Here is a 13,377-nt window from a genome sequence, read left to right as displayed (position 1 = left end):
CATCTGCTAGATTTGGAATGGCCTTGTTGCAGCTTAGTTTTTAGCAGTCTGAGCTGTGAGGACTGTTATGATAAAGAAAATCAGAATGTATTTTATTATTGGGGGCTGGGCGTGGTGGCTCACACCTGTAATCCCAGCACTTTGGGAGGCCAAGGTGGGTGGATTGCCTGAGCTCAGGAGTTCGAGATCAGCCTGGCCAAGATGGTGAAACCCCATCTCTACTAAAAATACAAAAATTAGCCAGGTGTGGTGGCGGACACCTGTAATCTCAGCCACTTGGGAGGCTGAGGCAGAAAATTGCTTGAACCAGGGAGGCAGAGCTTGCAGTGAGCTGAGATTGTGCCACTGCACTCCAGCCTGGACAACAGAGCAAGACTCCATCTCAAAAAAAAAAAAAAAGAATGTATTTTATTGATGCTGATGCATGGTACAGTTATTAACTTATTTATGTCTGCCACCATCTAAGAAAAATTTCATATTGACTTCCTCTCTTCCTCTTTCTAATTGAATGTCTGTATATTTGTGATTTATTCCCAGCTCGGCTTAGGCCACACCAACCATGTTCGAGAACCAACCCTGGTAACAGGTCTGCAAGGGAAAAATGTTCGGCAGATCTCGGCTGGCCGCTGCCACAGTGCTGCATGGACAGCACCACCTGTCCCACCAAGAGCACCAGGTGAGGAATGAAATATTCATGCTCCTGCGCGTTTCTTTTTTAGCAGTACCCCATGGCACTGTCTGCTTGCCAGTTCCCAACTGTATCCAGCATCGTTGTGAAACCATCAAGCCTTCTGCCACACAAAGCATTCTTTGTGCTACTAGCACTGGAAGTATTTTCATAGCAGGCATTTGTCCTGCTGACATCAGTATGAACCACGTCCTCTCTGCACTCCCAAAAGCAGAATACATATTACTTGTGCAAGCAAAAATTTATAATTTTAGCAGCAACTAAGTTTTTTTTTTGAGATGGAGTCTTGCTCTGTCACCTAGGCTGGAGTGCAGTGGTGTGATCTCAGCTCACTGCAGCCTCCGCCTCCCAGGTTCAAGTGACTGCTGCGTCAGCCTCCCAAGTAGCTGGGACTACAGGCATGCACTACCATTCCTGGCTAATTTTTTCTATTTTTAGTAGAAACGGGGTTTCGCCACGTTGGCCAGGCTGGTCTCGAATTCCTGACCTCCAGTGATCCGCCCGCCTCAGCCTCCCAAAGTGTTAGGATTACAGGCATGAGCCACAGTGCCTGGCCGGTATTTTTAATATATAAAAGAAATGACAAATTATAGCTTTCTAAGGCCCACTGTTAGAAATAAAGATTAAAAGCCCTGAGACCATTTGTCAAATTCCTCACCTTAGTTAACCATTTGAAACATGATGTCTGTGCACTGGCACAGCAATCAACTTGCTGACATTTTATTCCTGTGTTTAGCAAGACTGGTGGGCTACTTCAAGCTTTTTGTTGTTTGTTTTATTTTTAATTTATTATGAAATTTTTGTATAGCTACACAAAGATTTAAAGAAAACCATAATACATACTTGTGTGCTCAACACCCAACTGTGGGCCCTTTCTGATTTGATCTATCTTCCATTCCTTCCAGATGTAGCTGTTACCTTAATGTTGTGACATTTGTCATTCTTACACATTTCTTCATATTTGGGCTGTTTCCTTTTTTTTTTTTTTTTCTGAGACAGAGTCTCACTTTGTTGCCCAGGCTGGAGTGTAATGGCGCAATCTCGGCTTACTGCAACCTCTGCCTCCCGGGTTCAAGCGATTCTCCTGCCTCAGCCTCCCACGTAGCTGGGATTACAGGCATGTGCCACCACGCCCAACTCATTTTTATATTTTTAGTAGAGATGGTGTTTCGCCATATTGGCCAGGCTGGTCTTGAACTCCTGACCTCAAGTCTGGAGTTCAAGCCTCAGCGTCCCAAAGTGCTGGGATTACGGGTGTGAGCCACTGTGTCCAGCCTGTTGGACAAGGCCCTCAAGCCTTGTCTTTCTACCATCTTCTGGTGTCTAAGGCACTAGAATTTCCCTGAAGCAACGTTGTGCCTAAGAGCTCAGCATTCTCTTCCAGTTTTGTTAACCCCTCTATTTCTTAGAGGGGGGTCCTAAGATTCCCCATAGGGATTTTTTTTCTTAGATATCTAAGAGAGAAAAGTGGGAATTCCAGGCAGATTCCAAACAAGCAGGAAATGGTTTCTATTAACAGAATCTAGAATGAGCAGAGCTGCCTACGCACTGACAATTTCAGGTACTCAGTGGCTTCAGAGGGATTTCACTTCCACTTTAGGGCAGAAGCTATCCAGTGTGACAGGTAAAGGTTCAAGCTCTGGGGCTACATTGCTGGGGCTGAATCCCAGCTCCTCCACATATGATCTGAGTGACCTTGAGACTCAGTGTTTTGTCTGTAAAATGAGGATAATAATAGCACCTACTGCAAAGAGCTGTAGAAGTAAGTGGCCCCATTCATGTAAAGCTCTTAGAATAGTGCCAGGCACATAGAAGGTACTCAGTAAATGTTAGTTTTTACTACGAACAATAATAATAAATCTAGGAAATGCACTGTACCAGTCTTTATTTACAGGAAACTGAAGTGAGTTTGTATCTTGTTTTTATTCTTTTAAGTGTTTTTATAGGAGGGTAGCTGTGGATGCAGGACTTGTAGTCTTTGCTTCTTACAGAACTCTTATTCTTGTAGTAAAAGCGTCATGAATCATGCACCTGTATGTTTCTGTCATGAATACTTGCTGTCAGATCCCTAGTGAATATGGAGTTGGCTCTGCTAAGTTTCCCATTTCCATTTTCCAGAACTGCCTACTTAGTCCTTGCCCACATTTGTGGTATTATGAACATGACAATTATTAAATATGAAAGGAAAAATTTGGCTTTATTTACTTATTTATTTTTGTGAAAGAACTGCCTAAGTTCTATTGTTAAATAAAATGGGAAACAAAAAGAGAAAATACCAGGTTTCATTTCCATAATAATGAAGACATTTTATTTTATTTTATTTTTTTCTCCGCCCCCGATAAAGACATTTTAAAAACCAACACAAATGCACACACCAAACTAAGATGAATCGATGGATAGAGGTTTGAATGGGTGCCCATTGTGTAATTATCTCAACTTCTCTGTATGCTTGAAATTTTTCAAAATGTGAAAAGTGAAAGCAATGCTGTTTCCTTCATAAGTGCCCATTTGCTTTCTGGACAGGTGTGTCAGTACCTCTGCAGCTGGGCCTGCCTGACACAGTGCCCCCCCAGTATGGGGCGCTGAGAGAAGTCAGCATTCACACGGTGCGGGCCAGGCTCCGGCTGCTCTACCACTTCTCCGACCTCATGTACTCATCCTGGAGACTGCTGAACCTTAGCCCCAACAACCAGGTAACAGACTGGCGTGGTAAGCAGCCAGGCACAGACTGGCTTGGTAAGCAGTGCCCATGACATGCTCGCCAGGCCCCAGGGCCTTTCCCTCTGCCTTTGGAAAATTCTTTCATGGCTAATAAGATAACACTTCTATTCCCATTTTATTGCTGTGTTAGGGACAGTCTAGAGGTTGGTCATGATGCTGCTGGACAGAGTGGTCTTCCTTCTGTGTTTTGGTTTATCCAGAAATCAAGTATGAATGGCTACGCATACTACACCTACCATTTCTTTTTTTTTTTTTTTTTGAGACGGAGTCTCACTCTGTCGCCCAGGCTGGAGTGCAGTGGCGCAATCTCAGCTCACTGCAACCTCTGCCTCTTGGGTTCAAGCAATTCTCCTGCCTCAGCCTCCTGAGTAGCTGAGATTACAGGCCTGGGCCACCATGCCTGGCTAATTTTTGTATTTTTAGTAAAGATGGGGTTTCACCACGTTAGTCAGGCTGGTCTCGAACTCCTGACCTCAAATGATCCCCCCCACCTCCACCTCCCAAAGTACTGAGAATACAGGTGTGAGCCACCGCTCCCAGCCACTTCTACAAAGTCTACCAGCCACTTCTACCAGCCATTTCTACAAAGTCTAAAATATGATTTTAAAATGTAAGCACACAAAGCTATTGGAACCACAGTCAGGGTTGTTACATAAATTAATCTGAGAAATTTCAGATACTTTTTTCTCTTCTTACAAATTAGCATTCTGGGTCTTGGGGAAAGGGAGGTCGGGGAAATAAAGTAAATTTTGCTGATTTGTCTATCTTTATGGACTAGTCCAGTAACAAAGTGGCTAGCTATTGTGTGTGCGTGCGTGTGTGTGTGCGCGCGCGTGAGATTTGACAGATCACTGCTAGAAATAGAAAGGCAGCAGAGTCCTGTGCAGCACTAAACAGAGTGTTAGCAAACTGTAATTAGTGGGAGAAATGTTTATAATGTAAAGTTAACTGAGAAAGGCAGCTCAGAATGATATTAACTGTGAAAAATGTTATGTGTGCATACACAGAAGAGAACTGGAAGGAAATAGGTGAAATTATTAATGGGGCATCTCTATATGGTAGGATTTGGAATTACTTAATTTGTGCATACATGTGTTTATCCTTCTCTGTATTTTCTAAGGTTTTTAAAAATGGTAATTATATATTTTATCAGAAAAAAAATTTAAAGGTCACTAATAGTTCCTAATCCTGAGTTTATGCTCTTAAAGTGCATTTTTAAAATAATGTATGTTCTTTTTTCAATTTTTAAAATAATATTGAGACAGGGTCTCACTCTGTGCCCAGGCTGGAGTGCAGTAGCATTATCTCAGCTCACTGCAGCCTCAACCTCCTTGGACTCAGGTGATCCACCCACCTCAGCCTCCTGAGTAACTGGGAGTACAGGCACATGCCACCATGCCCAGCTAATTTTTGTGTTTTTGTAGAGATGGGTTTTGCCATGTTACCCAGGCTAGTCTTGAACTCCTGGGCTCAAGCGATCCGCCCACCACAGCCTCCCAAAGTGCTGGGACTACAGGCATGAGCCATTGCGCCCAGCCAAAATAATGTATGTTCTACAAGTGAAAATTGTTATTTGTTTTAAGCCTAGATTATACCATTTCTGATAACCGTACCTTCTGTTACAGAACAGCACATCCCATTATAATGCTGGAACTTGGGGCATTGTACAGGGACAACTTCGGCCTTTGTTAGCCCCAAGAGTCTACACTCTGCCAATGGTGCGCTCCATAGGAAAAACCATGGTTCAAGGCAAAAACTATGGACCTCAGATAACTGTAAAGAGGATATCAACCAGGTTAGCATATGTATGTGTGTTTGACTAATGAGCTGTGATTTTTTCAGATGGATGTTATTACTAATTTCTGTGAGTCTTGGTTTCCTCACTTCTAAGGCAGGGTAAAAGATAGTAATAGTACTTACATTAGTACCTGGTGTGGTTACAGTGGGCCTAGCACAGTGCTTGCCTGTTAAACTAGCTTTTTCATTCACTGATGGGAAGATATCATGTGATTTTGGGGAAATTGGTAAGAGTTGTATTTCATTGCTTTCTCCCTTTCTTTTAAAGAGGACGGAAGTGTAAGCCCATTTTTGTCCAAATAGCGAGACAAGTAGTTAAGCTGAATGCTTCAGACCTCCGCCTGCCTTCCCGAGCGTGGAAGGTTAAGCTGGTTGGAGAAGGGGCTGATGATGCTGGAGGAGTGTTTGATGACACCATCACAGAGATGTGCCAGGTATATTCCTGCAGTGTCCCCTGCTGAGTTATCTAGTCTGCTAGTGGCCATTTTGCTGTTTCCAGTGATCACTCTGCCAGGCATGTTTTTATAAATGTAGCAAGGTTGCATTTGTGAGCCTCATATAAAGTGATGCTGTTAGTGATACGTAGGTAAATTAGAGCAACAGCTTTTGAAACGCTTTGTCAAGATACCTTACTACATAAATATCAGTTCTTAGGCATCTACCAATGACTCACCATCTGTTGTGTTATAATATTGGCAGAATAACAATGGCATATATGTACATTTATGTAACAGACAAATCCAGGAGCACCCACGTGCTCTGATTTATTCTGGTGCTTTTAGAACAAAGTAGAACTGCCAGATTCCAGGGGAATTAGAAAAATAAAGTTACGAACTGGTCTTAAAATTAGACCAGTTCTAATTTTAATATCTGCATTGGCAGCTTTGCTTCCAGATCAGCTCTGTCCTTTCCAGCATTGCCTAGTATCAGGATTTTTCCAGTAAACCCTGTGACTAAAATAATGGTTGGCTATCATTATTGATTCTATTTGAACATTACTACACTCTTTTCACAGCCACCACTACTCCTGCCCTGGATTGACTTTCTCATTCCTTTTGGTTCTTCATACATGAATGCTTTCCATATGGGGGATTTCCTAATTTCATTTTAAATTGAAACCACAAAAATAAAGTATGAAATTGTTGGTTGTCACATGGCATTATAAATTCCTCAAAATATTCTCTTTTCAGTATGATCTTGTAATTGGTTTGTTCTCTTCATGCATTTGATTGTCATTTCTCAAAAAATTTTTTTCTTTCTTCTGCAGGAACTTGAAACTGGTATTGTTGACCTTCTTATACCCTCTCCCAATGCCACCGCAGAAGTGGGTTACAATAGGGACAGGTATGGCAGTCAGCAAGTGTTCATTATATGTCTAAAATAATAATAATAGCTCACATTTATTGAGTGCTTACTATGTACCAGGTCCTGTTTTAAGCGCTTTACACCTATTATCCCCTTCAGTCCTCATTGTAACCCTAAGGAGTAAATATTGTTGTTATCCTCTTGTCAAAGATGAGGAAACAGGCCAGGCATGGTGGCTTACGCCTGTAATTCCAGCACTTTGGGAGGCTGAGGCGGGTGAATCACCTGATATCAGGAGTTTAAGACCAGCCTGGCCAACATGGTGAAACCCCATCTCTACTAAAAATGCAAAAATTAGCCGGGCATGGTGGCACATGCCTGTAATCCCAGCTACTTGGGAGGCTGATGCAGGAGAATCACTTGATTTGAACCCAGGAGGCGGAGGCTGCAGTGAGCCGAGATCACGCCACTGTACTCCAGCCTGGGCAACAGAGTGAGACCACATCTCAAAAAAAAAAAAAGGAAACAGGCACTTGCATCAAGACTTGGTATTTATTGAGACCAAATCAATGATAATATAGAGGGGAGAGGAAGCTCAGACTTAATCATGAAACCTGATTTATGTTTCTGAAGGCCCACATGGCCTCCCCATAATGAATTTTCTGCACCAAAATTTATTTAAAAGTGTTATTATGCTAGCAAGTCACAAAATTTAGTATTTGCAATTACATACTATCTTTATATTTGCAAAATTTTGAATTTTGGGTCCTGTTTCATGGACTTGTAAATTAAAAACAGAATGATTACGCAGCTCCTCACCAGCAACGGAACAAAGCTGGACGGAGAATGACTTTGACGAGTTGAGAGAAGAAGGCTTCAGACGATCAAACTACTCTGAGCTAAAGGAGGAAGTTCGAACCCATGGCAAAGAAGTTAAAAACCTTGAAAAAAAATTAGACGAATGGCTAACTAGAATAACCAATGCAGAGAAGTCCTTAAAGGACCTGATGGAGCTGAAAACCGTGGCACGAGAACTACGTGATAAATGCACAAGCCTCAGTAACCGATTCGATCAACTGGAAGAAAGGGTATCAGTGATGGAAGATCAAATGAATGAAATGAAGCGAGAAGAGAAGTTTAGAGAAAAAAGAATAAAAAGAAACGAACAAAGCCTCCAAGAAATGTGGGACTATGTGAAAAGACCAAATCTGCATCTGATTGGTGTACCTGAAAGTGACGGGGAGAATGGAACCAAGTTGGAAAACACTCTGCAGGATATTATCCAGGAGAACGTCCCCAGTCTAGCAAGGCAGGCCAGTATTCAAATTCAGGAAATACAGAGAACGCCACAAAGATACTCCTCGAGAAGAGCAACTCCAAGACACATAACTGTCAGATTCACCAAAGTTGAAATGAAGGAAAAAATGTTAAGAGCAGCCAGAGAGAAAGGTCGGGTTACCCACAAAGGGAAGCGCATCAGACTAACAGCAGATCTCTCAGCAGAAACTCGACAAGCCAGAAGAGAGTGGGGGCCAATATTCAACATTCTTAAAGAAAAGAATTTTCAACCCAGAATTTCATATCCAGCCAAACTAAGCTTCATAAGTGAAGGAGAAATAAAATACTTTACAGACAAGCAAATGCTGAGAGATTTTGTCACCACCAGGCCTGCCCTAAAAGAGCTCCTGAAGGAAGCACTAAACATGGAAAGGAACAACTGGTACCAGCCACTGCAAAAACATGCCAAATTGTAAAGACCATCGAGGCTAGGAAGAAACTGCATCAACTAACGAGCAAAATAACCAGCTAATATCATAATGACAGGATCAAATTCACACATAACAATACTAACCTTAAATGTAAATGGGCTAAATGCTCCAATTAAAAGGCACAGACTGGCAAATTGGATAAAGAGTCAAGACCCATCAGTGTGCTGTATTCAGGAAACCCATCTCACATGCAGAGACACATATAGGCTCAAAATAAAGGGATGGAGGAAGATCTACCAAGCAAATGGAAAACAAAAAAAGGCAGGGGTTGCAATCCTAGTCTCTGATAAAACAGACTTTAAACCAACAAAGATCAAAAGAGACAAAGAAGGCCATTACATAATGGTAAAGGGATCAATTCAACAAGAAGAACTAACTATCCTAAATATATATGCACCCAATACAGGAGCACCCAGATTCATAAACCAAGTCCTTAGTGACCTACAAAGAGACTTAGACTCCCACACAATAATAATGGGAGACTTTAACACCCCACTGTCAACATTAGACAGATCAATGAGACAGAAAGTTAACAAGGATATCCAGGAATTGAACTCAGCTCTGCACCAAGCAGACCTAATAGACATCTACAGAACTCTCCGCCCCCAAATCAACAGAATATACATTCTTTTCAGCACCACACCACACCTATTCCAAAATTGACCACATAGTTGGAAGTAAAGCACTCCTCAGCAAATGTAAAAGAACAGAAATTATAACAAACTGTCTCTCAGACCACAGTGCAATCAAACTAGAACTCAGGATTAAGAAACTCACTCAAAACCGCTCAACTACATGGAAACTGAACAACCTGCTCCTGAATGACTACTGGGTACATAATGAAATGAAGGCAGAAATGAAGATGTTCTTTGAAACCAACGAGAACAAAGACACAACATACCAGAATCTCTGGGACACATTCAAAGCAGTGTGTAGAGGGAAATTTATAGCACTAAATGCCCACAAGAGAAAGCAGGAAAGGTCTAAAATTGACACCCTAACATCACAATAAAAAGAACTAGAGAAGCAAGAGCAAACACATTCAAAAGCTAGCAGAAGCCAAGAAATAACTAAGATCAGAGCAGAACTGAAGGAGATAGAGACACAAAAAACCCTTCAAAAAATCAGTGAATCCAGGAGCTGGTTTTTTGAAAAGATCAACAAAATTGATAGACTGCTAGCAAGACTAATAAAGAAGAAAAGAGAGAAGAATCAAATAGACGCAATAAAAAATGACAAAGGGGATATCACCAGCCATCCCACAGAAATACAAACTACCATCAGAGAATACTATAAACACCTCTATGCAAATAAACTAGAAAATCTAGAAGAAATGGATAAATTCCTCGACACATACACTCTCCCAAGACTAAACCAGGAAGAAGTTGAATCTCTGAATAGACCAATAACAGGCTCTGAAATTGAGGCAATAATTAATAGCTTACCAACCAAAAAAAGTCCAGGACCAGACGGATTCACAGCCAACTTCTACCAGAGGTACAAGGAGGAGCTGGTACCATTCCTTCTGAAACTATTCCAATCAATAGAAAAGGAGGGAATCCTCCCTAACTCATTTTAGGAGGCCAGCATCATCCTGAAACCAAAGCCTGGCAGAGACACAACAAAAAAAGAGAATTTTGGACCAATATCCTTGATGAACATTGATGCAAAAATCCTCAATAAAATACTGGCAAACCGAATCCAGCAACACATCAAAAAGCTTATCCACCATGATCAAGTGGGCTTCATCCCTGGGATGCAAGGCTGGTTCAACATATGAAAATCAATAAACATAATCCAGCATGTAAACAGAACCAAAGATAAAGACCACATGATTATCTCAATAGATGCAGAAAAGGCCTTTGACAAAATTCAACAGCCCTTCATGCTAAAAACTCTCAATAAATTAGGTGTTGATGGGACATATCTCAAAATAATAAGAGCTATCTATGACAAACCCACAGCCAATATCATACTGAATGGACAAAAACTGGAAGCATTCCCCTTTGAAAACTGGCACAAGAGAGGGATGCCCTCTCTCAGCACTCCTATTCAACATAGTGTTGGAAGTTCTGGCCAGGGCAATCAGGCAGGAGAAGGAAATAATGGGCATTCATTTAGGAAAAGAGGAAGTCAAATTGTCCCTGTTTGCAGATGACATGATTGTATATCTAGAAAACCCCATTGTCTCAGCCCAAAATCTCCTTAAGCTGATAGGCAACTTCAGCAAAGTCTCAGGATACAAAATCAATGTGCAAAAATCACAAGCATTCTTATACACCAATAACAGACAAACAGAGAGCCAAATCATGAGTGAACTTCCATTCACAGTTGCTTCAAAGAGAATAAAATAGGAATCCAACTTACAAGGGACGTGAAGGACCTCTTCAAGGAGAACTACAAACCACTGCTCAAGGAAATAAAAGAGGATAGAAATAAATGGAAGAACATTCCATGCTCATGTGTAGGAAGAATCAATATCGTGAAAATGGCCATACTGCCCAAGGTAATTTGTAGATTCAGTGCCATCCCCATCAAGCTACCAATGACTTTCTTCACAGAATGGAAAAAACTACTTTAAAGTTCATATGGAACCAAAAAAGAGCCCGCATCGCCAAGTCAATCCTAAGCCAAAAGAACAAAGCTGGAGGCATAACGCTACCTGACTTCAAACTATACTCCAAGGCTACAGTAACCAAAACAGCATGGTACTGGTACCAAAACAGAGATATAGACCAATGGAACAGAACAGAGCCCTCAGAAATAATGCCGCATATCTACAACTATCTGATCTTTGACAAACCTGACAGAAACAAATGGGGAAAGGATTCCCTATTTAATAAATGGTGCTGGGAAACCTGGCTAGCCATATGTAGAAAGCTGAAACTGGATCCCTTCCTTACACCTTATACAAAAATTAATTCAAGATGGATTAAAGACTTAAATGTTAGACCTAAAACCATAAAAACCCTAGAAGAAAGCCTAGGCAATACCATTGAGGACATAGGCATGGGCAAGGACTTCATGTCTAAAACACCAAAAGCAATGGCAACAAAAGCCAAAATTGACAAATGGGATCTAATTAAACTAAAGAGCTTCTGCACAGCAAAAGAAACTACCATCAGAGTGAACAGGCAACCCACAGAATGGGAGAAAATTTTTGCAACCTACTCATCTGACAAAGGGCTAATATCCAGAATCTACAATGAACTCAAACAAATTTATAAGAAAAAAACAAACAACCCCATCAAAAAGTGGGCGAAGGACATGAACAGACACTTCTCAAAAGAAGACATTTATGCAGCCAAAAGACACATGAAAAAATGCTCATCATCACTGGCCATCAGAGAAATGCAAATCAAAACCACAATGAAATACCATCTCACACCAATTAGAATGGCGATCATTAAGAAGTCAGGAAACAACAGGTGCTGGAGAGGATGTGGAGAAATAGGAACACTTTTACACTGTTGGTGGGACTGTAAACTAGTTCAACCATTGTGGAAGTTAGTGTGGCGATTCCTCAGGGATCTAGAACTAGAAATACCATTTGACCCAGCCATCCCATTACTGGGTATATACCCAAAGGATTATAAAACATTCTGCTATAAGGACACATGCACACGTATGTTTATTGCGGCACTATTCATAATAGGAAAGACTTGGAACCAACCCAAATGTCCAACAATGATAGACTGGATTAAGAAAATGTGGCACATATACACCATGGAAAACTATGCAGCCATAAAAAATGATGAGTTCATGTCCTTTGTAGGGACATGAATGAAGCTGGAAACCATCATTCTCAGCAAACTATCGCAAGGACAAAAAACCAAACACCGCATGTTCTCACTCATAGGTGGGAATTGAACAATGAGAACACATGGACACAGGAAGGGGAACATCACACACTGGGGCCTGTTGTGGGGTGAGGGGACGGGGGAGGGATAGCATTAGGAGATATACCTAATGTTAAATGAAGAGTTAATGGGTGCAGCACACCAACATGGCACATATATACATATGTAACAAACCTGCACGTTGTGCACATGTACCCTAAAACTTAAAGTATAATAATAATAAAAAAAAAGACAATGATTTTAGAAAACAAGGCATTCTGGAGCAGGTAGCTTAAGATCCTTACATAGTTCTTCTAAAAATAGTTCAGAATATAGTCCATGTGCTGTGTGAAACAATAACTACGGTCCACATGTGGCTTTTGAGAACTCAACATGTGATTAGGGAAGCCGAAGAACTGAATTTTTAGTTTTATTTAATTACTTTAGCCTTATGTGGCTAATGGATGCCATATTGAACAGTACAGGTATAGACTAACGCTATAGCTGTTGTTGCTAACTTATTTCTAATAGAAATAAGGAAAATGCTGTTTGAAATATTCCCTTTAATTTTACAGGTTCCTTTTTAACCCTTCTGCCTGCCTCGATGAACACTTAATGCAGTTTAAGTTTTTAGGAATTTTAATGGGGGTTGCCATTCGCACAAAGAAGCCTCTGGACCTCCACTTGGCCCCTCTGGTGTGGAAGCAGCTGTGCTGTGTCCCACTCACCCTAGAGGACCTGGAGGAGGTGGATCTGCTCTACGTGCAGACTCTCAACAGCATTCTTCACATTGAAGACAGTGGGATTACCGAGGAGAGTTTCCATGAGGTAAATCCTGGCCAGTCTATGTTTCTACTGGTGTTGACGTCCTATATGCACAGACTAGAATTTTTCTGTGTAAAATTGAGATACAGTCTTCCACTTGCTGTCTGGCTGAACAATGCCATATCTATGCCATTGCTGCCCTTAGCAGCTCAACCGCAGCAGTTTAAACAGCTTCTAGTAGATAGAGCGGGCTCCTGCACTTAGCTGCTCCTTCCCCCTTAATTTTTTTCTGCCTGTTAGAGTGAAGAACCAAGGTAGAAGGGGAGGCCTGGGGTCACGAGAGTTCAACAGGCTTGGTTTGTGAACAGAGAGATTTTGTCCCATTTTTAACTACAGCGGGTTGAGTCATCACATTCCTGCTGATCAAGTAGCCTGATCAGTCCTACGTGTTTTGTGTTCCTTGTTTTTATCCTTAAAAATTGTGAGTTTGTTA

The 13,377-nt window shown here is 41.3% G+C and overlaps 1 protein-coding gene across 4 annotated transcripts in view; it reads left to right on the top strand.

Annotated features, from left to right (window-relative positions):
* The window catches only part of HERC1 (HECT and RLD domain containing E3 ubiquitin protein ligase family member 1), a 289,708-nt gene that overhangs the window by 268,946 nt on the left and 7,385 nt on the right, over positions 1–13,377 (top strand). For all 4 annotated transcript variants that reach the window (XM_055362535.2, XM_031002448.2, XM_055362534.2 and 1 more), the window contains 6 exons: positions 538–676; positions 3,212–3,381; positions 5,035–5,204; positions 5,475–5,640; positions 6,474–6,550; positions 12,695–12,947. In XM_055362535.2, coding sequence (XP_055218510.1) covers positions 538–676; positions 3,212–3,381; positions 5,035–5,204; positions 5,475–5,640; positions 6,474–6,550; positions 12,695–12,947 — 975 coding nt within the window. The remainder of the gene's footprint in view (positions 1–537; positions 677–3,211; positions 3,382–5,034; positions 5,205–5,474; positions 5,641–6,473; positions 6,551–12,694; positions 12,948–13,377) is intronic.

This window comes from Gorilla gorilla, chromosome 16 (genome assembly GCF_029281585.2).
Source record: "Gorilla gorilla gorilla isolate KB3781 chromosome 16, NHGRI_mGorGor1-v2.1_pri, whole genome shotgun sequence".
Classification (NCBI taxonomy): domain Eukaryota; kingdom Metazoa; phylum Chordata; class Mammalia; order Primates; family Hominidae; genus Gorilla; species Gorilla gorilla.
Note: the sequence above shows the minus strand (reverse complement) of the source record. Positions and strands in the feature narration are given on the sequence as shown.